Source organism: Synchiropus splendidus, chromosome 5 (assembly GCF_027744825.2).
Source record: "Synchiropus splendidus isolate RoL2022-P1 chromosome 5, RoL_Sspl_1.0, whole genome shotgun sequence".
Taxonomy (NCBI): domain Eukaryota; kingdom Metazoa; phylum Chordata; class Actinopteri; order Syngnathiformes; family Callionymidae; genus Synchiropus; species Synchiropus splendidus.
The window spans coordinates 27752826-27775059 of NC_071338.1; the positions used below are offsets into that span (position 1 = coordinate 27752826).

The 22234-nt window shown below is 44.5% G+C and overlaps 4 protein-coding genes across 5 annotated transcripts; all 4 read right to left on the reverse strand.

The window, feature by feature from the left end:
• Nucleotides 1-152: 152 nt before the first annotated feature.
• On the reverse strand, nt 153-8492 carry cog4 (component of oligomeric golgi complex 4). The gene is made up of 19 exons (XM_053864856.1): nt 8261-8492; nt 7860-7942; nt 7669-7783; nt 7383-7557; nt 6860-7053; nt 6417-6522; nt 6194-6351; nt 6073-6131; nt 5880-6004; nt 4162-4280; nt 2784-2950; nt 2536-2701; nt 2104-2166; nt 1917-2030; nt 1678-1770; nt 1524-1607; nt 1356-1457; nt 1001-1129; nt 153-726 (listed from the first exon to the last, which is right to left on the reverse strand). Exons 1-19 carry the CDS (start codon nt 8396-8398, stop codon nt 592-594), a joined length of 2325 nt encoding a protein of 774 aa, XP_053720831.1. The 5' UTR covers nt 8399-8492; the 3' UTR covers nt 153-591.
• A 438-nt stretch (nt 8493-8930) lies between these two features.
• Nucleotides 8931-13885, reverse strand: LOC128758962 (uncharacterized). Its single transcript, XM_053865484.1, has 7 exons — nt 13760-13885; nt 13254-13374; nt 11781-12158; nt 11306-11692; nt 10199-10597; nt 9527-9934; nt 8931-9450 (listed from the first exon to the last, which is right to left on the reverse strand). Exons 2-7 carry the CDS (start codon nt 13279-13281, stop codon nt 9116-9118), a joined length of 1935 nt encoding a protein of 644 aa, XP_053721459.1. The 5' UTR covers nt 13282-13374; nt 13760-13885; the 3' UTR covers nt 8931-9115.
• Nucleotides 13886-14955: 1070 nt separating this feature from the next.
• Nucleotides 14956-16708, reverse strand: LOC128759158 (uncharacterized). 2 transcript variants are annotated; one of them, XM_053865902.1, is made up of 3 exons: nt 16363-16708; nt 15619-16251; nt 14956-15495 (listed from the first exon to the last, which is right to left on the reverse strand). In XM_053865902.1, exons 1-3 carry the CDS (start codon nt 16553-16555, stop codon nt 15425-15427), a joined length of 897 nt encoding a protein of 298 aa, XP_053721877.1. In that variant the 5' UTR covers nt 16556-16708; the 3' UTR covers nt 14956-15424. The 2 variants fall into 2 exon arrangements, with proteins under 2 accessions (XP_053721877.1, XP_053721876.1); XM_053865901.1 differs by having other exon boundaries at nt 14956-16251.
• Nucleotides 16709-16762: 54 nt separating this feature from the next.
• Nucleotides 16763-21546, reverse strand: gfod2 (glucose-fructose oxidoreductase domain containing 2). The gene is made up of 3 exons (XM_053865900.1): nt 21177-21546; nt 19739-20061; nt 16763-19171 (listed from the first exon to the last, which is right to left on the reverse strand). The coding sequence occupies exons 2-3, from the start codon at nt 19989-19991 to the stop codon at nt 18270-18272; spliced, it is 1155 nt and encodes a 384-aa protein (XP_053721875.1). The 5' UTR covers nt 19992-20061; nt 21177-21546; the 3' UTR covers nt 16763-18269.
• Between the last annotated feature and the right edge of the window lie 688 nt (nt 21547-22234).

Sequence of the window (22234 nt, forward strand, 5' to 3'; positions counted from 1 at the left end):
GCAGCTTTAATCCACAGGGAATTAAGGTTAGACCAGGAAATTGGGCTGAACATTATGAGAATGGACTAAATTGAATGCATCGCTGCTCGATGAGTCTGCGCTCGCAAACACGGTCGGGTCTCTAAAAGATTAGGAACCGGTCTCTCATGGAATGCTGCGGAAAAATGTGTAATTATATTAGAACGCGCGGGATTGCACCGCGGCACTGAAATTATTAGGTTAAAAGTCTTCAATCACGGCACTGGTAGAGCTATTCATATATTGAGTGAGTGGGCTGGATCAGCTGTCTGACCTGCTTCTGTCACTTTAATGGGTCTGATGTTCATTACTTCTGGGGCACGGGTCTCCTCGGGCCCAGCGTGTCCTCCATTCGCACATCCAGTTACAGGTTAAAAGGTCGGGACAACAGAGAGGTGCAATTACAGCCTTCACGCATCAGTTTAATTAAATACCTTACAGCTCATTCATACCAAAACCCAAGGCCCAAATGTTCAGCCACAGACTGGTTCTTCCTAGAAATGAAACCATCCATCCGGAGTCTGCCGGCCCACAAGTCTATTCAGAGGAATCGCTCCGCCGGAACGTGTGTCTTCACAGTCTCAGCCTCTTGATGTCTTCGCTTCTGAAGTCCACGCGCAGCGCCAGGACCTGTCGCACCTCGGCTGGAGTCAGACGCCACGTGAGGGGGCCGGAGTTGGGCCCCCAGTAGTCCAGGATTTCTGTAACCTGCAACACATGGGACCAATATTTTTAAAAAGGGGAAACAAACACAGGCACACATGCTCACACACATACACACAAATAGACACATGGTACAAACAATAACACACACACAAAAGCAACATACATATACACAAAGAAAAGGACAGCACAAGATATACACAGACCAGCAGACAGACAGACAGACAGACAGACATTCGTATCCAAGGCATGCAGATTTGATGTGGAATAGAAGGCCACCATTTGCACATAAGGGGGAGCTACATGTGCATGCCATTACCCGCTCCAGGTTGAGGATAGTGGCCATCTGTGTCAGTCGGGCAAACTTGTCCCTGATGGTCCAGGTGGTCACAGTGGTCAGGTACGCCACCAGAGACCGCAGCTCTTTGTCAAACTGAAGGCCTCCAAGCTGCGACCAGGAGAAAAACATGCTCAGCCTTTTTGTTTTATGCAACGCAGAATCCAGAACACAAGCGCCTGCTGTCGGTTGTGACAGTTGGAGCTAAAACAGGAGGACGCTTTCACACCAGGAGCTGGATCCCACTGGCCCCTCTGGAGTCATCAATAAGTCATCAGCTTTCCATTAAATGTCAGCGACGTGACACGCGCACCGCCACCTGGTGGTCAAAGCTCACCCTGCTGAAGGAACACTTGAGGACCGTCTTCTCCATCTCGATCGATATCAGGTTGGTCATCAGGCTGGTCAGATTGTCATAGATGACCGGAGACAGCGCCATCTGCAGGGCACACACGCAAATAAAACACACACAGAGGGAATAGTTTCACATTACAAGTGCACAAACCTTAAATTCTGCCATGAGCTGCTCCAAGTTGACGATGAGCTGCTGCACCCAGGGGTCGTTGGCTTCATAATCGTTAAACTCCTCCTGGAGGACGATGAGAGCAGCGAGTGTCAGACACCACTCGCTGTGTCCAGGTGAGGACGTGTCCTGTTACCTCCTCGATGTTGTGTGAGATGGACAGGAAGCTGCTGATCCAGGGTTTGACCTGAGGTTTGATGGCTGTGGTGTTCAACTCCGTCAGACCTTCCTGCATCACACGCATGAACACAGCAGTTCAGTTCCATCAAGGGGAGTTTGCTTCAAAGTAGCCATCATTTACTTTTGGCTTCAGAAGACACTCAGATACAGGATGATCTCAATGAAGAATAAAAGGGAGGACTTCAAGCCTCTTACCTGGAGAAGATCTTTAAACTTGGTGGACGTGCCGACAAGGTCAGAGAGACAACTTTCAATCTTGGCTTTGTCCCCGGAACCAGAACCCTGACTGAACAACTTGGAGCAGTCGTTCTGCAGAGAGACTCAACGTGAGAGTCGTGTGACTGCCTGATGTTGGACCAGGTGGATGAGGGGACCAACTCACCTCCAGGTTCTTCTTCAGCGTGGTGATGTTGTCACTGCACACCTCCACGTTGTTGAGAGTCACCTGCGCAGATGAGGGTGAGCAGAATTCTAACCAAACTAAATCAAATATATCAGTCAGAATAATCCCAGAATATGAAACAATATGAAACATAGGAAATCTTGGTTTGCATAGCTTAAGTCATTCCAATGGCTGCCGAACAACTCGCTACTGCCTCCTAGTGTGCAAGAGCTACAGTCATAGATATTCACTCTGAGGTCACAACAAACCTATTGTGAAGTCTTTTCTCAGACACAACTCCCTCTTTTACTACTGAGATTCAAAGGTTCCCTCAAGACCTGAGGAGACTGAGACTGCAGGAATGTTTCTGGAGGCCATTTAGCTTCCACACCAGCATTTCTCTACACTGTGTGTGTGTTACCTCGTCCTTACCAGGAATGCAGCTTTGGCATTTTCCGTGCTCTCGATGCCAAGCGTGTTGAACCTGCCCTGCTGCAGGCTGCTCTGCATCAGACTGACGGCGCTGCTGACCCCACGCTGGATGTCCTGAAGCGTGGTGGCAGGAAACCCCTGTCGCAGTTTGTTATACAAGACCTCCCTTTCAGAGAGAAGCAGAGCGGGAATGAAGCATGCAAATGGGTGGTGATCAAAGAGGAGGTTTTTGGGAGCTGGAGGAGAACCTGAAGTCAGACTCCAGAACGGAGTTAGCGTGGTTGATCATGGCGCACAGACAGTCGATGCTGGAGCTGGATAACGCCCTGCTGATGCACTTCTTCACTATGTAGAAGCAGTCGTCCACCATGCTGGAGGTCAGCTGACCTTTCTCATAGGTATCCATGGCAACAGCCTATTGTGTGTGAATACAAAGTCAGGCCAGGTGTTTTTCAAGATTCTCCACCACTTACACATCCTCCAGATGTTTATAGGATCCCTGCATGCAGCATGATCCATGATGGAAAATTTTGAGGTTTAAAGAATACATAGATTGTTATATAAAAATGATGCAGCATATATAATGGGTTTATATCATGCCTTTTGGTAGACGCATATATTTGCTGCTGGAAGACGAGGGTTGGAGGTATCAATCACAGCGTCTTGTTTATCATCTTCAACTGGGATGTCGTGTGTTTAGCCGGGAGTCAGACACAGTCTTGGTGAAGGAAACTTTTTGTTTGAATCCTATAATAGGTGATCCAGCTGTTTTAAAGTGGGATGGAAATGTGTGAGGCCAAATGTTTTACCTGGTAGCTTCACTGCGTTAACGGAAAAAGCTTGTCAATAACAAATAAATAATGTAAATGACAAATAGAACGCACATATATACAGCTTGCAGAAAAAGCTATGAGTGGCAGTTCATACACAAGATGGAGGTCACATCCAGTCTTTCATGTTAAATTTGTTTTGGATAAACTGGTACTCCTTGGGTGCACTGTACTGCATTATTGTAAATGTCTGTAGGTAACTGGAAATGAAATTGCGAACTGTAAATTGCTGATGGAAAAATGTAATGTAACAAAGTTAAAAAAAAAAATTCTCCATACTCATAACTTTGAATGGAAACTCCACAACCCTGTCTCCCCCGTTTGCAGAAGATGAAGAGGTTGAAGCAGACAAGAGAGTACGGGCAGTCTTTACTGTCCTGATCCTGCTCAGTGGCAATATTTTGTAAATGCAAGATTCGTTTAAAATTAGCTTAATAATCTTATGTTTTGCGTCAATTTGGTCAAGTTGCGTATTCTGGTCGGACACATGAAGAGACAGATAGCTATTGATTGGCGTGAGATTCACTTCTCATGAATAATAACTGGCGTTTATGTTGTCACCAATCCAGTAAAAGTCAAATCCTTCCCCTCTGTTTCCTTGTCATCTATTGCTTCTGCATTGGCTGTGTTCCGTGTTTTAGTTTTCTGTGGTGTTTTGTCTGTGTGGGAGCGGGGACTCGGCTAAGACATGAAAAACTAAGGAGCAAAAATCTTGGTCACATTCAAGTGTTTCATTAAATCAGCACTGCTGGAATCTGTAAAACACCCTTTAGATATTTGAGGTAAAAATAAACACCTTGTTGACTGACTCCCTCATGTAGTACTCCTCCATTGGAATATAGTAGCCGATCAGTTCCTGCATGTTCCGGCTCAGCAAACAGTGCTTCAGTAGCTTCTCCACGTTCTGTTGATGTTCTAGGAAAAAGAACAATAAATCTCAAATGCATGTGAGACGAACATAGTCACCAAGCTGAGGAGCAGCAGACTTGACAGTTCATACTTGGTTAACAAAAGTGCGTGTAATGACTTTTACTTTGAAGAGAGAAACTGTTATAATGGAAGCACGGCTTCTCTTGTTGAGACCCAGGATTCTGTGACCGTGTTCCTCGGCATGTGTCGACTATTTTGTATACGTTAGCTGCTAAGATCACTTGCTTAAGCCACTTAACTTTTAATCATGTGGTTATGCTTTATGAAAATAATCAGTGATGAAATATGAAACACAAATAATTCAAACAATGTGATAGTCAACACCCGAGCAGCTGTCAAAACCCTGAGGTCAAGATACACACTTTTCCCTGCTAAAAATAAACAAACAAAAAAAGATAACGGACACCAAATTACTTCAAAAGAATATAAAGCATTAGTTATTTGAATATTACAGAATTAAAAAAAGAAACAGGAAGTTAAACCTTTGGGCGCTTCAGTGGTAAAATTGCAACAGGCATCTTAACAGCTTTTAAACAAGTCCAGCGGCAAACATGGAGTGTGGTGTAGTTACTACACAGGCAGATGGTGGACACCTGTAACGTTGATTCTAGCAATGGTCCTCGGTGTATTTCTCACACAGTATATACAGTTTGAACCTTGGTCGAAGAGATGAGGGAGGCTGTATTACATACATTACAAGAAAGAAAGAAAGAAAGAAAGAAGGAAAGAAAATTTGACTAACTCAAGTTCTGAAGAGGAATATTCATCATGAGCATGACAGAGAGTGACACTGCTATTGCCACAGTTACAGCGCGTACATTACGAGTCCCCTGCAGGGCATGCATGAGGTGTTATATTTTCTGGGATTCAGTGGCTTTCATTGAGGCGGTGGTCATTAGCGATGTGTTCACTGTGACCCTTTGGTGCGTGTACCGAGTAATCTGGCAGCGAGTATATGAACAGCGCACAGAAATGCTCCAATGACGTAGCTGAAGTCGTTCAAAGCCTTGAACTGGCTGTACCACGTGACCGGTTCAGGAAGTGGATCGAGCAGTTCAATTCCAGATTTAAGTGGCACGAAATGCACTGGACGTTCCCGTTCTGTGAGCATTTGGGAACGTTTTGTGAGCAGCTGTGTACCGATTCGCGATTACTGTTGCTGTCATGGAACAGTTTTGGGAACACTTCAATCTTATCACAGCCAACAAGGTAAGTAAGATGTATTACAGATATAGCGGGGGAAATTCTGTCAAAGTAAAGAATCTATTTTTGAATAAAAATAACGAATTAAAAATTTTGCTATGTGTGTGTACATCTTATCCATGTCTTCTCAAACACCATTATTGCATTTACCCCCCATCTATGTCTTATATTGTTGATGATAATCCTACTGAAAACTTGGAGCAACAAAAGTTGATGCATGCAGAATCTTATATTTATTGTCCACTGGGTGGTGCCAGAGCGCAAATGAACCTTCTTGAAGAGTCGACTCATGAGTCGAACCAATTTCTCTAAATGCCTCAGTGCTTCAAGAAGATTTATCACGCCATTACTAGTGGTCATGTAAACTTAACTTCATATTACCTTGTGTAACAGTCTGAGCATCTGCAACTTCAAAATCTGACACGATGCGGCGGCGCAGAAACCTCAGGTAGAGCTCAGCGCGTGCGTTCATAAGCGTGACCTCAGCCAACACAGGATCCAGCTCTCTGCACATATTAGAAAGAGAAGTTAAACACAGAAGAGCTTTCTAAAAGGAAAATAATTGAAAGCAAACCTCGGCTCGATCCGTTCCCCAGGCGTGCTCTTCATCATGCTGCTCTGGACAACCTGAAACTAAAACAGGCAGTGGGAGTGTCAAACTCCTGATGACTTGGCAGGTCAGAGGCCGCGCTCACCTTGCTGTGGAATCCTCTCTGCTTTATGAACTTATCCACAATCTTCTGGGCCTGTTGGTCACACTCCTTCTGCAGGTGAGTGATGAGTGTGTACAAGTGACCCGGCCCGTAATACGTCTCAACAATGGTCTGTTGGGTCTCTACAACTCGAGCAATACCTGCACACACTCGACTTAGTTAACCCACAGAACCATGAACATTAAGACCGTCTTTGCAATTCTACCTTCGAGTAAAAGAGTCAGCGTCTCTGCAAACACAAGTGGAGCTCTCTTGTCCCCCAAGTCTCCCCCTGTTGCCAAAATCAGGTTCTCTTCTGCTTTGGAGGCCACCTGGAAGTGTGTCAAAGGTCATGCTTTATGGTGGTGCAACTTTTCTATGCTGTACAATGCAAATATCCCCTTTTCCAGAGCAAGGAAAGAGTTGGGGCATTCCAGCAAGCTGGTATAGTCAAGGATAAAAAATGTTTTTTCTTGAATGAGATCATCACACAAACCTTTTTTAACTACTGTAAAATTCAGGTCCTGAGTAATATGGTACGTCATTTTCACTGCAATTATAAACTTTTCGTTCTCAGAACTCACTGTTTTATTTAACTGTTTTGTATAAATGAACAAGTATCAGGTCTTTTTGGGGGAATTCAAACACGCACTCTTGCCTGGCACCAACCTGACTGCACAGATACTGTCCAAATCGGGCCAGACCCTGCTGGTGGAGGCCCAGAAGAGGGAAGATCTTAAAGAACCTCTCCACTTGCGCCAGGTCCACAGCGGCGACAGCCTCATCCAGCTTCTCAGACACGATAACCTTCAGCTTCTGCTCCGCCTCCTGCAGCATGACCAGACTGGCATCCACTGCACTGCCTGAGTGAGACACAGGCCACTTTCAGATGACACTGTTAAACTTCCATTACAGCTCAGTAATCTCGAACCCTAAATACTAAATAAACTCCAGAAACTAAAACTAGCAGGTTTTGTTTGACAATATCACTTTCTCAACCACATTTCCTGTTCATTATTCTTGCAAATAAATATGTGTTCATTGATCAGTCGGCGCCACTGTGTTTAAAATAAAGCTTGGTAATGTAATGTAATGTTTTTTTACAAATGTTTTCACATTTCTCATGTATATTTTCCCTCCACTGTGATATTTCCCTGTATAAAACAACATAACATAAAATAAGGCCTCGTACTTTCCTCTCCTTGTCGGCTCAGCTCAATCACAGACTGGTCAAGCGAGAGGTAATTATGGATGTGAATCGCTGCCTGCTCGTAGTCCTCGTTGCGCAGAGCTGTCTGAACGCCGTCAGTGCAGAACTTAAGGTTCAGGATGTCATTGGTACGCTGGATGACGTTAAAGAGACGCTTCTGCAAGACATCAAGAATTGCATTACTTAGTACTTATTTAGGATATGTTTTATATCAAAAGCTTAAAAACATTATGGACACCATCACATTGAGCAATAGATGCATCTGTACCTTTGCCAGGTCCAGCTGCCTCACTTTTCGGCTGACATTCTCAGCAAGGCTGCAGGTGAACGTTATCATGCCTGACAACTGGCTGGCATCTCCACCGATCAGTTGAAGGTTCGGTCTACAGGAGGAAGAGAAAGAGCGAGTGGTACGCAGGGCGGCACAGCCATCAAAGCTAATACAGAATAAGACTGTACCCCATCCTCTGCAACGCCAGCATCTTTGTGTGAATGCTTCCCTCCTGTCCCACCAGCCTGTCCAACTCAGCTCCCACTTCATTCTGAAATATGACACGAATAGACGGAACAAATGGTGAGCAGGGAGGACATGCAACATAGAGTAACCGCTGACAGGAAACTCCGGCAGGAATCTCACACCGAGGGCGAACAACCTGGACTTGGCATCGAACGGCTTTGAACAAATATCATACTAAACCAGTAGTGGGGGTTGACATTTTAGTGTGACAAATAACAAAAGTACATAAGTAAAAGAAGGAAAGGTATTGGAGCATATACTCCGGAAGTTGTGTTGATCGTAGCCGGTGTGTACACGTCAAACACTTCCGTCAAGCAATATAAACGATATAATTCATACCCACCTCCTCCACGCAGAGCTGCTGGTAAACCTTCTCCAGGTCCTCTAGCTCGGTGAGAGATGAAATGGTCTCCATACTCACAGCGGACACAGACACAGCTGAGTCGCTTCTACGGGCTGAGATGTGTCCACTCTCCGCCATCTTTCCCCACGCAAAAGAAAAGACGTAGCTTCTCCCTGAATCTGGTTTATCAGGCAATGCTTTTCGACAACGAGCTCGAGATTAACGTCTCTGACTTATAAAAATGGCACTTGATTACACTCACTTCCGACTCGTCCATTCAAAGGCTTAAATGTTCGTCAAGATCGTGCATTTGAACAGGTTGATTCGAGTATTTCGAGCCTGCGAGGTCAAACTTGGGGCGGAAAAAAATTAAGTACCATTTGCGCATGCGCAGCAAGTCCGCCGCGTCAAACGAAAGGTAAATAAAGACAACACTGCTGCTTATTTATTTCCCTTCTTAGCCAAATATATGCAATATATGCAATGGACAAAAGGGTTCTCATTCGCCAACAACATCATACCTTCAATGCGACATCTGCATTGAGCCGAATGACTCACTGTATGTGATAAATAGTATGGTTTTATGGCTTAGATTTTTGAAAATTTCATTCATACTCTTATTATGACTGCAATCACCAGTAAAAAGAGCGCAACACTCGTTTTTCATCAAGGTAATTTATTGTTAAGCGCTAAGAACCAAAAGAAATGCTAATTCTAAATCTGTTTTAAAACAAAATGTGTCCTTTTAAAATTAGCAACAAGACTAGCGTCATCAGGTGACGGTGAGAGTTCTTTATGTAACACTTGTAGCACCAACAATGCTCTTGACTTGCTAGCTGATATTCAGACAGTCCATCAGAAGGCATGCTGCTCTGAAAACAGTTTTTCTTTTTCCAACCGAAGTTCTTCCCATTTCTTGTCCAGCTCATCTCTTTCCATCTTCAGCTCTTCTCTGAGCCGCTGCAAGTCTTCGGCTTCCTCTTGCTGCACTCTGCGTAGTGACTCAATTTGCGCCTTTTCCACAGCAGACTCACGCGCACTCACAGAGAGTAGCTTTTCCAGAAGCTCTCGCCGATGTTCCAGAGCCATCGCCTCCTCTCTCTGCGTTCGTCTCAGAGCTTCTATCAGCTCACACTCTCTCCTGAAATCATGTCGTTCTCCGCTCAGCACGTGTAATACTTGACTGTCTTCTGCAAGAGAAAATTGTTAGATGGTTACAAGATCATAAATACAACAAGCGATGTTGGATTTTTCAGTGTCGCTCACCTGAAAGCCCTCCCTGCTCATGGTTGTCAACCGTCTGCAAGACTGCTGAAGCCTCCATGCTAGTGTTCAGTTCTTGTTTGGCATTGGCCCGTGCCTTCCTCGGTGAGTGCAGCAGGATGTCGGGGTGTCTAGTGGACATGTGTCGATGCAGATTCCCTGTGCTTCCGTTGAAACAAATCATCTTCTTGCACATCAGACATCGAACAGCCCTCAGATGATCCATGCGCTCAAAGAGTCGCCAAATCGTGCTCCGTGTGTTCCCGAGCGGACGAATCGGTCGACGAGCCGTCGTCCCTTTCCTTCTTTTGGATGGACCTCCTTGTGCAGCCTCCGAAGCATCATCAGCACCTGCGTTTATCTCGCCATCTTTGGCTGCATTTGTCACGTCATCACCCAGCAGCACATTAACTATTGGAGAAAGAAAACAAATGTTTATTTTGGAGGACTTCATGACCAGAGCCACTTCAACAGGTTCCTTTTTATGAGACTCAGCACCTGCTTACTGGCAGATGGGCTCACTCAACCTCTCTGTCTAGTTACGATCGAATCAACTCATGAGGTTCCCAGAGCAATTTCACTGATCTACTAGATGAGTGATGATCACTGAAGTTTCCACTCAGATTTTCTAACATCATAACAAGACTTAAAAATCAGAGAATTTAAGGCCCTCACCTGAAAACACTCCGTCCTTAACCTCCTGATAAGAAGACAGGTTGTCATCAAGTGACAGCTGACTTGCCACCCTTCGTTTTTGCAGCAGAATTTGTGGGTGTCTCTTAGCCATGTGTCGGTGAAGGTTCCCCGTGCTGCTGTCAAGAAACTGCATTTTTTTAAGGCAGATCCGACACTGAGCGGCTCCCACATCATCCCAGCGCTCAAAGTAGTTCCAAATCATGCTGGTCGTATTCCGCCGCCGGGTTGTTGTGAGGTCAATGCTTGTCTCATTGTCTTCTGTGTGCTCCGCTTGATCTACTTCGGAGTCTTCCAGTTCTCCGTCAGCAGCCATGGTCATGTCAACTTCGTTATCTGTGATGACGTCGTGGGCTGCCTCCGTGTCAATGGCCACTTCCACTGAAAAAGGGAAAACACTTTGAGGGGAAGCAAAGTTTTGAGAAGTATAAATCCAGGGTACCATGCACTGCTAAACTTCCGTCCACCTCCTTAGTTGTCTGGGACACAGGCATTTCTAGAGTCATGTATGGTCTGTTAAATGTGTAATTTCTGCAATGCCATTCAAGCATTAAAATTTAATATGCAAAATATTTTCAGACCATCATTGTGTCAGTCGTATATAAATCTGATGTTAATAAAGGCTACTTATCAATTCAAGTCAATAAGACTGGCTCATCCTTGCTACACATGAGGTTTCTGTTCCTACTAAGTCCAGACTAGTTACTTCAGTTCAATACTTTACTTCATACTTTTATGCAGATCTCTTACTCAGCTCTTACTGTCACAGCGTCAGAAATGAATGTGCTTCTGCATGGTTGTGTTGAGGAATCTTAACTTCAATTTAATTCTATTCTTGTAGGAAAAGAGGAGGCCATTTTTTGTTTTAATATAGAAAGAAGTATAGAATATAGATAGAAGAAAAAAGATCTCATTGTATTGATAAAATCATTTTAATTAATTCCAAGAATAATGGAATTGCAAGGGCCGCTTTTAGTAAATTTGGTAATGGATTTCAGTTTAGATTAGATGGCATTTATGTCCACACATCTCTACTGAATGTGCTAGTGGTTTGCTCATCAGATTCTGTGCAGAAAGACTGTTGCTTACCGCCCAGCTCACTGCAGTCAGCCGTCTCCAGGTGTGAAAAGGCGTCCTCTATTCTCCCCATGCCAGAATTCACAACCTGCGAGTGTCTAGTCGACATATGTCGGTGAAGGTTCCCCGTGCTTCCGTTCAAGCACGTGATCTTTTTGTTGCATAAGAGACAGCGAGCAGCACCAAGGTGATCCAAGCGCTCAAAGAGACTCCAAATTGTGCTCCGTAAATTCCCACGTTGGCTTGATGGGTAATGACCACTCGTGCCTTCCTCTACACCTTCTTTTGAAGAGCCTCCATGTGCAACTTCCAAGATGTCTTTGATGGCAGAGTTGATCTCAACATCATTGATGGAGCTCTTTGTGGCACTCAGCTCATCATCTCCAACTTGCACTTCAACTTAAAATGTGAAAAAGCAAAGCGCATCTTAATATTAAAAAATATATATTTTTCAATTACTCTCAATACTTGAAGTGACCGGGCTCACCTTGGAACACCCCCTCCTCAGGGTTGTCCGCTCTCCTCTTCTGCACCGACCTGGAATTGGCCACGCTCCCTTTTTGTAGTGAAACAAACGGGTGTTTCTTAGACATGTGCCGGTGCAGATTTGAGGTTGTGCCAGAAGGAAACTGCATTGTTTTGTTGCAGAGTCGACACTGAACGGCCCCCACGTCGTCCAGGCGTTCAAAGTGCATCCATATTACACTCCTGGTGTTCCGACGCTTTGTTGGGAGCTGAGCCGACAGCTCTTTATCCCTCCTTTGTCCTGCTTTGGCTGCCTCCAACATACCATCAAGGTTGGAATTAATGTCGACATCATCAATCGGGGGGAAGCCCATCACATCTCCCTCTTCAGGGACAACTTCTACTCGAGAGAGAGAAAAGACACATTTAGAGCAGGAAGCCACAGCAGCAGTGATACACACAACTGTTATGAAATCAAAGGAACATGTCAACAACTGAGCACAAAATAATAAATATGCATGGCAGATGGGTTCCAGTTCAAGAACAGACTTAGGGATGTTGATTAGTCAAAACCATTGGCAAGACAAGTTCAGTTTTGTTCCCATTGTCAAGCACTCCACACTATACAGTAGGCAAAGCACAATAGATCATAGATTCATAGAATAGATAGAGATAGAATGTGCATCATGTGACTTTTCAAGTTTGACGTTAGACAGAGCTTCCTGTTAACCTGATTCTGAGCTTTTTTAGCAGCTAAGCCAGATTTAAATAAGTGTACGACACCTAAACCCCCATGTGCAGCTTCACAGTTCTTGCACGTTGCAGGACACATCACGACTTAAGTGGACCTGAGCATATATGCTTCACTCAAAACCGGAGGATCTTCATCGAGGCAGTTCTATTGTCAGTTCATCCTTCATCACCATGTGGTTGTTGACTGCAGCTGCTATGGAAGGGAACAGACTGCAGGACACAGTCCTTTCACAAGAGAGGTCGAGCTGACCCTAGAGCTTTCACATCATTTCCCATCCCTTGACTGAACAGCTCTCTACCAGCAGGATGCTTCAATCCAACCGGACCAAACCTTGATGTACAAGCCCTTTCTCTGCAAACAATCTCAAATTCAGGTGCAAAACAAAGTGTCTCCTTGCAGATTTGACTCCCAGCTTTTATATTTGATATACCAATTTACATCTAAAGTGTGATTTTTTTTTTCTTTCTCATTACTTTTCAGTGAATCCCCACGATTAATTTAACTGTTTGTGTTTGGCTTTAAAGACTGGGGTTCGTGCGTGGTTTGGAAATCTGAACTGTTATGTTTGGTGAATAAAACGAGGAATAACACTTACACGGCGTTGAGATTAAAACTATACAACCGATCGCTAGATATTTGTCACAATCTAGATGTCACCCGTTTAAATAAAGTACGAGACGATGTAGCGTTAGTAAATACGCCAACGTGATGTCTCCAAGGAGAGTGTGAATATCAACCTACCACAGTCGTCCTTCATTTCAGCGTTCATGTCGTGTTCGTGGGTAGCTCGAGACCCGCAGATCAACGTGAAGATGACTGATCGCGGTCGTTCAGCTTCACTTCTTCGTGTCCGAACTGCTCCCTGGAACGAACACTGAATCACCCTCAGATGACGGTTTCGAAATGTCCTCTTCTTCACTTCCTTAACGCGACTCTTTTCCTTTTTTCCTCTTCAGAAGATTCAGTTAGGCTTGACTGTAGTTGTGAGCAATGTATATCCGAGTGGATGAAGCGAATCTACGCCTGTTACTATAAGAAAAATAAGCTCACTTATTTACTTCTCCCTCAATGCATTGCTGCCGCTGTGTGACGTCACGTCCGGAATGACGAACGCGTAATGACTCACTCGTCTCGCAGATCCGGATCGCTCTTAAATCTGTCAAGCTCGTCTCCGGTCTGTTTTTTTTGTTGACCATCGACAGAAATGATAATAGACTTCGTTACTATACATTACTAGTGCTACATACCTGCAAAGAATCGGCCAAGATATAACCGAATGACAGCAGCGAAGGACTGATCCGTGGGTGAGTTGATTCATGCGCCCCAGTGAGTCAGCGACCCGTGGTCACGCCAAGCTCGACAGGAAACAAGGCTGACTCATCCAGTGGCTGAGTTCTCGACATATCTGAGTGAGTCATCGTGACTCGAGCTGACAAGGAGTCCTTGAGCCGACTTTCGTCAGGAGGACACTGACAGCAGAGGACAACCAGCATTTCATGCTGAAGTCGCCAGTCAAAGCAAACACCAACTCCACAGCTTTTTTTTTCTTAAAACGAAATAGCAAATATCAAAATAATATAAAAAGACAATTAAAAAAATGCAATTTCCCGTATCGTTTTTATTGCAGCATTTCGGTGATATCAAATAGAAGGATTAAAGGTGGCTGTGACAACAATAAGAGTATTTTCGAGGATATTTATAATGAGACTTTTTGTCTTTGCAAACTGTGCTATGAAAGACCATCAACCGGAGAGCAGTCTTCTCTGACTCCTTGTGAAATAGCTGGTGTTTGGAATCTCATATTTCTCCAGATCGATCTTCAAGAAGCATATTCCATCAGAGGTTTTCCACTTGAGCTGATCACATCTTTCTTCATGTCCTACTTAACCTCATCCATCAACTTCAGTGTTGACTCCCTCTTCTCCTTTTACTATTATCTCCACCTCTTCTATTCTTCATTCCTGTTATCAAGCTCCCCTTTCACTTTTGCTGATGGTCTTCTTTTGCTGATGGCCTCTGCAGATCCTTCAAGCATCAGATATCCTGGTGAAAGATCCATTGTTTGTCTGCTCATGTTTCCCCTTAGTTCAAGTTCAACGTTCAAGAAAAGGCTGGAGCAACTCTGGATTGCTTGGTAGCTGCTCCATCACAGCCACACAGCCTTTATTCATCTTCTGTTTCATCATAAGGAAACCTATTTCCACCTCATGGCATCATCATGGGCAATGAGATGTGATCATAAAGTATTCAGAAGATAGTACTCTTATTAGTAAGAACTAGGTGTAGCATCATCAAGGATGTGTGGTTGCTTTCTGGTCTTCCCCTTCAGGTCCAGGGGACAGATTAGACTGAGGCCTTACCATTGCTTGAAACACCTCAGAGGCATGTGACTTCACCATTGCTTCAAGACAAGAAACGAAAGGAACAGACGTATGCTCTACAAAGTTTATTTGATCCTTCACAATAGTTCATCGATTAAACACTGACTTAAGAATTCCTCTTTTCATTTCACAATTCTATGAAACGTGAGCTTCGTTCATGGCGGCAGATTAACTGAAACAGTATATATATTGTTTGTGACTCTGTCCTAACAGCTGACATACCTCTTGCACTTTCGCCTCTTTTAAGTCACAACAGTGTTCTCTAAACTCCTGTCCCACACACCCAAACAATCCCCCGTGAAAGGAGAGAGTGTTGGAGGAGTTGCGAGACGCTGAGGTTTGGCTGGGCAGACAGCAGTTTGGTGCTGGTGGGAGGCCCAATCCCAGCTTGCCGGGGGTGGGGGGGTGTGTGCACCGTGTATGCCACCGGTGAACCATAAGACCCACACACATCTAGACACCCGCACTTGACAGACTCTTCAATAACCTGCATGTTTGTGAGAAACATGCCAGCTCCTCATGTAAGGGCACTCAGGTTGCCAATTTGGGAGCATTGAAACCACCGTTCACCGTGCCACTCCACGGGGGTATCTTCACAACATCTAAGCAAGGAGGATTGATTGGTCACAATTATTTGCCGTCCTCTATACATTCTAAACACTTAAATTTAATGCCATCTTGACTCGCAATGTGGTGGAACGTGGCCAGTTTTGGTTGTGACTCACCATTGCGATCTCCCACTTTTAACACAGGCTTGACCGCCTCCCTCTCTGACCACAGCACCCTTTGTTTCTCCTCTGGCCGTAGCACTGCCCATGGCTTTTTGGTTTTGATGGGTGTCAGCGGTGGTTTTGTCAATGCTGGTTTCGAAGATTTCATTGTTGTGGTTTTGCCAATCTGTCTCACTACCTTCTCCTTCTTGACCTCCGCTTCAGTGAAGCCGTTTGTTTCGTCACCCACAAGAGGCTGTGTTGCCGCTAGCTTTGGGATGCCGACGGCGGCCTTTGGATCCGGTCGACTTCCGACCCTAACTGATGACACTCTTCGCACCTTGACAGTGGTTGAGTCAGTGGTTTGTCCCTTCACTCGTCCTCTCGGGATGACAGACTGTGTCCCTCGCTTGACTTTTTTATCACCTACTGGTGGTCCCGGTGTGAATGTCAACGACAGGCTCTCATTGACATCCGTGCTGACCTTCTCAGTTGTGGTTTGAGGTGATTTTTGATACTGTTCGAAAACTAAAGGCAACTGTGGGGACAACCTCTTCAGAGCCTCTGTGATCCCAGCCATTGTTTGGGGTGCGCTGTCCTCGTCCAGTGCGGCGATTCGAGTCGAGTTGAGTGGCAAGAGTCGTTTCTCTGTAGAATGACAGGAAACCTCAGTAATATGGAGTTTTGGAATCTGTAAAGCTGCTTGGTCTTTTCGGACAATTCAGCTTTAACCGCACCGTTTGTCATGTTAAAACTTACCCCACATTTCCTGGAAGAGGAAAACCAATATCTTTGGATTCTCTCCTTCTCTATCTTTGCAGAAAACATTTAGCTCTGCAAGATACTGCTCTGCAAAGTGTTGGAGCCCAGGAGGCTGTGCGAGGAGCGCCGCCCTGGACACACACTCGAACAGAATCTTCAGGGTATTTGGACATAACATTTTGCACGTCATCTCGGCATCTACCACTCGCCTGGCTAAGTATATTCAGTCCTCTTCTGAAAACCTGTCACCTGCTTATATAAACAAGGAGTCTTTGATTCCTGTGATGTCATGGGGTTCAAACCGACAACGACCTGCAGACATCACAGGACGGATGATTTTGTCATGCAACATTTATAAACAGAACATTTTCTCCTCAAACCCTCACCGACATCGGAAGAATGAACAGAACCATGTTTATTAAAGGAAGCATGTCAGTCAGATGAACAAGTTTTCCAACTCAGAAACATAAAACCAGTAGCTTGAAGTAGCCTAAAATAAAACATCTTTAAACTACATAAATAACGCAGCTTCAACCAAAATTCACAGGACGAGCAACAGCGTCAAAACTCTTTTCAAATGCACATAAATAAATTAAGAACAATGATTTCACAGAGAAATGTTAGTTGGTAGTGAGCTTCCCTGAGGAACGCTGCATTTAAATAACGGGGTCCGCTCGCAAATCAGTGCAATTAAAACAAACCATGTCTGGAATGTCATTATTAGACATTTTGCATAATTGAGGCGCCATCATTTTATCTTTTTGATAACTTCTCCATGGTTCAATATGAATCCGTGAAGAAGCATGAACACCAGTATCCCACCGAAGCACCTGGTAAATTCACTACATGCTTGAAACGTACAGAAAAATCCAGTGGTTGTACAAAAGTCAGTGACTTTAGTGTTGTAAAAATCAAACAAACGTTAGCGTCTTTTAATCCAGCAGACCCATTACCAAGACCAGCAGCACTTGCCATCAAAGTTGCAGCTCTTTCAGGGAATCCCCAGTCAGATTGATCAGTACCTGCTGAGAATGTACGCAAGAAGCCAAGTTGCCACGGCTTTAAATATAGTTGGAGGTGATATCCACACATTTACAGGTCCCAATGCAGCAAAATGGGTCTCTATATCACTTTATCAAGACCAGCAGTGCACTATCCATGTTCTTCTTTCAAACCAGCTCAAACCACAGAAGACTGGGGGAACCCAGATGGGCAGCAGAATCCTACACAACAGTTTAATGGTGGATCAGGACAGGACTAAATGTGGAGCTCAAATATGGCCTAAGTCGGCATCAAGCTAAAAAGAAAGGCTGCTATAGGTTGATCACTAACTATGGTTGAAAAAGTCTAAACACATATTGCAGTCAACTAACTCAAATGTGTGATTATTGTGCGACCAAACAAAACACAACACTAGAGTTAGTTGTTAAAATCATGAGCACCTAGTTGAAAAGATATGGATATATGTTGAACCAATGATGCAGGGGAGACACAATAACATTTCGGCGAAGCGAAAGTGTGGAAATTAACAGAGCCAAATGCCGTAAAACTGCACCATGAAATGTTGCTGGCCATCTCAAACCCATACACACCAAATGGGTTTTAAAATGAAAAACTTTCAACAGCTCAGTGTCAGCCATGTGCAGTACCACAGTTGAAACTGCAAGTATAATGGACATTCTCGTTTACAGTGAACACTCTCTGTTAAAGTAAGGTGCTATTGGTACAGAAAATATTTTCAAACGAGTACTGTGAGTTCATTCAGGAGTACATATTGCAGTTTTGCATGTAGCGGTGAGCAGCTTCGGTTTCAGTGATGAATTGTGAGTTCAAACTACAGCCCAGTAGTCAGAGGTGACATTCAGGTACAGCTGACATTAGTGCCATTGGGAGAATAAATACGTTCAGTTTTTATTCCGCTGCAGTGCCTCGCACAGGTTGTGATTCGGGTCAGGCTCTTGACTCATGATAGCCACGCCCTCCCACTCTCCGCTACAGCTGGACCGCTTCACTGCCTCCACCACAGACTGCACATAGAGACCGTCCTCAAACGTTGCTGCCGAGGCCACCGGTCCACGAGCCCATGATCGGCGCTCCTCACGAGCCTGAAAAGACTGTTTCAGTGCTTTGACCATGGAGCTGAGCCCATGCAAATGAGGTAAAGGGATGTCAGTCGCCTCTGGCCCAGAATATCCACTTTCCTTGAGCAACAACTCCTCAGTTCTACTGTCATTGCGCTGACCGTACAAATCTGCGCCTCTCGCCAACAACCTCCCAGAGGACCCAACGATCATGACCTCATGCGTGAATGATCCAGGCATGTTGAAGTTTAGGGTCACGGTGCAGCACACACCTGCAGAGGTGGACCCGGGCAGCCCCATCAACATCTGGAAGAAGCAGAAGTCATCGCTGGTGACCCGTCGGATGCCTCGGATGTTGCCGTTCTGCTGCACGAATGTCCTCAGCAAACCGTGCACGCGCTGGGCGTGAGCCCCAGTCAGGTACGTCACAAGGTCAATAAGGGAGGAGCCAACAGTGTGAAGACCCCCGCCCCCCATCAGTTCCTCACAAGTCCAGCCATACGTTTGGTCCAAGAGGCTGGGGCCATAGACACGGACGTCACACACGTTCACCTCACCCACGTACCCATCCACCAGGTGTTGACGCATGGCGACGAAAGCAGGCAGGAAGCGAAGAGGATTTCCCATGATGCTGAGCAGCTGCGGGTAATACCTGGCTGCCGTGACCATCTTGAATGAATCCACAGCAGTAGCTGCTTTCTCACAGACAACATTCTTACCGATACCTATGAATAAACAGAGGAGAAGAGACACTCTCCATGAGAAATGGCATTTCATTAAATAAGAATGAGAGCAGCGTAGATGTGTGTTTCAACTGTATGTACATTTTTTTAGCAACACAGTGATTACACTGGATGAAGAATGTGCTTGAATTTGTTTTATGGCTGACTTTCTACCTTTGTGAAGCTTCAAGTCCTTGACCACAGTCTTTCTTACATGACCCCGGAAATGTCACAAAAACTACACACATTAGCTTCAGTTCAGCTTAAAACGAGTTGTATCTGACTCGCATAAGCCTAAAGGAATACAAATCACTAGCGTGGGAAACTCCAGTGGGTGTGTTTGGTTTTCTTAGCCTCATCTGGGGATGAAATCTAACTCAGGAAGTTGCAACTTTAACAGGAAGCTGAGGTCAACGCTCAGGAATTCATCAGATGGACACATTGTAATTGGAACATGCACAAACTCATGTAAGCGATGAGCCCGGGTGTACGAACACAACTGCCTCGCACATAGTTCCTTACACAGACGATGGACGATTACAGATTATTTTATTTTAGCAGATTACTCACCCAGTGCTTTCACTGCAATCTGCCGAGTCATCGACGGAGGGATACAGATGCAGACAAGGTCAACATCTTGGTGCAACAGAACATCATCAGATCTGCTGGTATGAAACGGGATGCTGAGCTCCTTTGCCAGACAGCAGGCCTCCTCCTCACTTGGTCCCCAGAGGGCATGAACTTCAAACCCTTCCGCTTTCAACAAAGGGACGAGCACACGGGCCGTGCTCCCCGTCCCAAAGACACCGACTCCTGGCAACATGGCGATGTCCGCAGCCACTGCATCAGTGTGACTCACCTACAACAGTGAGGTCAGGCTGAGTTCTACGTCCCTGAAACAACACAAACATATTCATGTGTATTTGTAATGTGAGCAAAATTATTTTTTGAGTGTGAAATCTTCATCTTATCAATACATGGAACGGAAACAGCCACTTATCACTGACCCTGGGAGCCAGTAAGTGTCCAGTCTGGCAGCCAGCGTGCCATTCTTTACATGCCCCAAACCCAGAAGGTAAATGTCTCTTAAAAGAGTTACAATTTGCATTAAGTGGCAGCATCTGCCACATAACTATTTGCAACTAGGTACAGGTAAAACAAGGTTTTAATTGAAAGATTTTCTTTCCACACTGACAAAGATACACTTGCTTCTTTCAAATACTAGGTAGAATGAGTGGTGTACAAGAACTCACTTTCAAAACTTGTACGCACTTGTCCAATGATTTAAAACTGGTCAAATATGACTTACAAAAATGTGACCACCAGATAGCAAAAGCCAAAATGATCAATTATCATTTGCCAAAAGTAAGTGGCTACTCCGGAAAGCAGTGAAGTGGACAGGGTATGAAGAAGAAGCACTTGAAAAACAGGTTTGACAAGATTCAGGTCGGAAACCTGCCGGGGCAACCATCTGCTGAAAGACAGGTTATTGATCCAAACTGGATTCTACTGATGCTGCTTACGTGTCTACGAGCACGCACATATGACAATGTAATGCAGTGAATATTGAACACTCTGCAGTCAAGTCTAGCACGCGCCTACCGTAACACGCGTCCCCAGCTCGGTTCTTCATATTTAACAACCAAACTTTTTTTGTTTGACAGGCGACTAGGAGCTATTCAGTCCACATTAGCTTCTCCATTCGTGCATCTATGTCAGATCATTTCTCACGCGGATCTCAGCATAACTCACTCGAATTACAGTTTGGAGTAAGTTCAGTAACAAGCAGTTGCTAATCAGTAACTGAACACAGACGAGCCACGATTCCAAGAGTCCAAACGAAGAGTGATAGCACGTTAGCTAGCAGAGACGGTGGCCGGCAGGCTAGCTGCTAAAGGAAAACAAACATCACCTCAAGTACATTAAGTGGTGAGCACATGCGCACTCCAAAAGTTCCGTGACGCCGTCACCCAAATAACAGCGACAGAATACAAGGTTTTGTACTCACCTATTGTGTAAATGTAGGCGACATCGCCGGTTTAGTGGGGTGTTGACCCGGGCACTGCCCAGTTGCTAATGGTTACTTCATTAACATCAGGAGAGCAGTAGGAGGAGACAGAGACGTTAACGATGGAGGAGATGCGTCACATGCCGAAACTACGGAAATGCATTCAAAGACATTACAAACGTAAGATCATCGTGGCAATGGTTTGGTCACGAAAAAGAAGAAAGAAAAGAGAACAACTTCATATTCAAAAGATCATCTTACCGACACGACACAAACACATACGGGAAATTTCACCCATTGACATGAGTCAATTTGAAGTGAGGGCTTGAAGGCAGAATGAGTGAAGTGAAGGTACCTGAATATTCATTAAGTTTCACTTGAGGCGAACCTGTTTCCAAATTGTCAGATGATGGATAACCTCCAGGGAGTAAAACACAACCTTGTCATTTTCAAAGAGTTGCATTCTGAACTGGAGGGTCGTGACCCAAACAGACATTTTTAGAGTGAAAATTACTATGATTTTTACCCACAGAAAAGTGAACCACTTACCTAATAGCGTGGTATTGCAGTATAACTCTTATACTGTTATATGTTGAGCTGCACATATATATTTTCTTCTTTTTTTCTTGACTTGGCTCCTGGGTAATCGTCAAAGGGTAATGGAGGGTCTCAGTCAGATCAGTCGATAACTACTGTTGTACAATATAAACTGTTCTACATGGCTTTAACAAGTAAGCAAATGAAATGTTATGAAAGCTGCCATTTTTGCCATTTTAACAAACATATCTTGGAAGACTTTTGCCCGACAGTATGGTAGTTACCACTGGGAAAAATGTAGATTGTGAAACTCCAGTTAAAAGAAGTATCTTTACCAACAACTTATACGTCATTATATGCATTAAACTCATTGTTTAGTAAAACAAGCTATGGTGTATTTTAAACAAAATACAATAGCTGTAAGATTTGAGTTGGAAGAACTGATTCCCCACATTCCAAAAACATTCGTAGTTTTAAGATTTGTGTCCAAAAGGCTGTGAGTTAAATTGTAATTTTAATAA

Bases quoted from the DNA above. Each gene is read 5' to 3' on its own strand.
- cog4 (XM_053864856.1), bottom strand. From the start codon at position 8,398: ATGGCGGAGAGTGGACACATCTCAGCCCGTAGAAGCGACTCAGCTGTG. The intron at 6,352-6,416 runs GTAGAATTGCAA...GAGTGTGTGCAG, and splicing joins GCTGACTCTTTTACTCGAAG to GTATTGCTCGAGTTGTAGAG. The intron at 2,702-2,783 runs GTTCTCCTCCAG...TCTCTCTGAAAG, and splicing joins GTTCTGGAGTCTGACTTCAG to GGAGGTCTTGTATAACAAAC.
- LOC128758962 (XM_053865484.1), bottom strand. From the start codon at position 13,281: ATGAACGCTGAAATGAAGGACGACTGTG. The intron at 12,159-13,253 runs GTAGGTTGATAT...TCTCTCGAGTAG, and splicing joins TGAAATGAAGGACGACTGTG to AAGTTGTCCCTGAAGAGGGA. The intron at 10,598-11,305 runs GTAAGCAACAGT...TCCCTTTTTCAG, and splicing joins TGACTGCAGTGAGCTGGGCG to TGGAAGTGGCCATTGACACG.
- LOC128759158 (XM_053865901.1), bottom strand. From the start codon at position 16,555: ATGACGTGCAAAATGTTATGTCCAAATACCCTGAAGATTCTGTTCGAG. The intron at 16,252-16,362 runs GTAAGTTTTAAC...GTCATTCTACAG, and splicing joins CCTCTTCCAGGAAATGTGGG to AGAAACGACTCTTGCCACTC.
- gfod2 (XM_053865900.1), bottom strand. From the start codon at position 19,991: ATGTTGCCAGGAGTCGGTGTCTTTGGGACGGGGAGCACGGCCCGTGTG. The intron at 19,172-19,738 runs GTGAGTAATCTG...GTTTATTCATAG, and splicing joins GATTGCAGTGAAAGCACTGG to GTATCGGTAAGAATGTTGTC.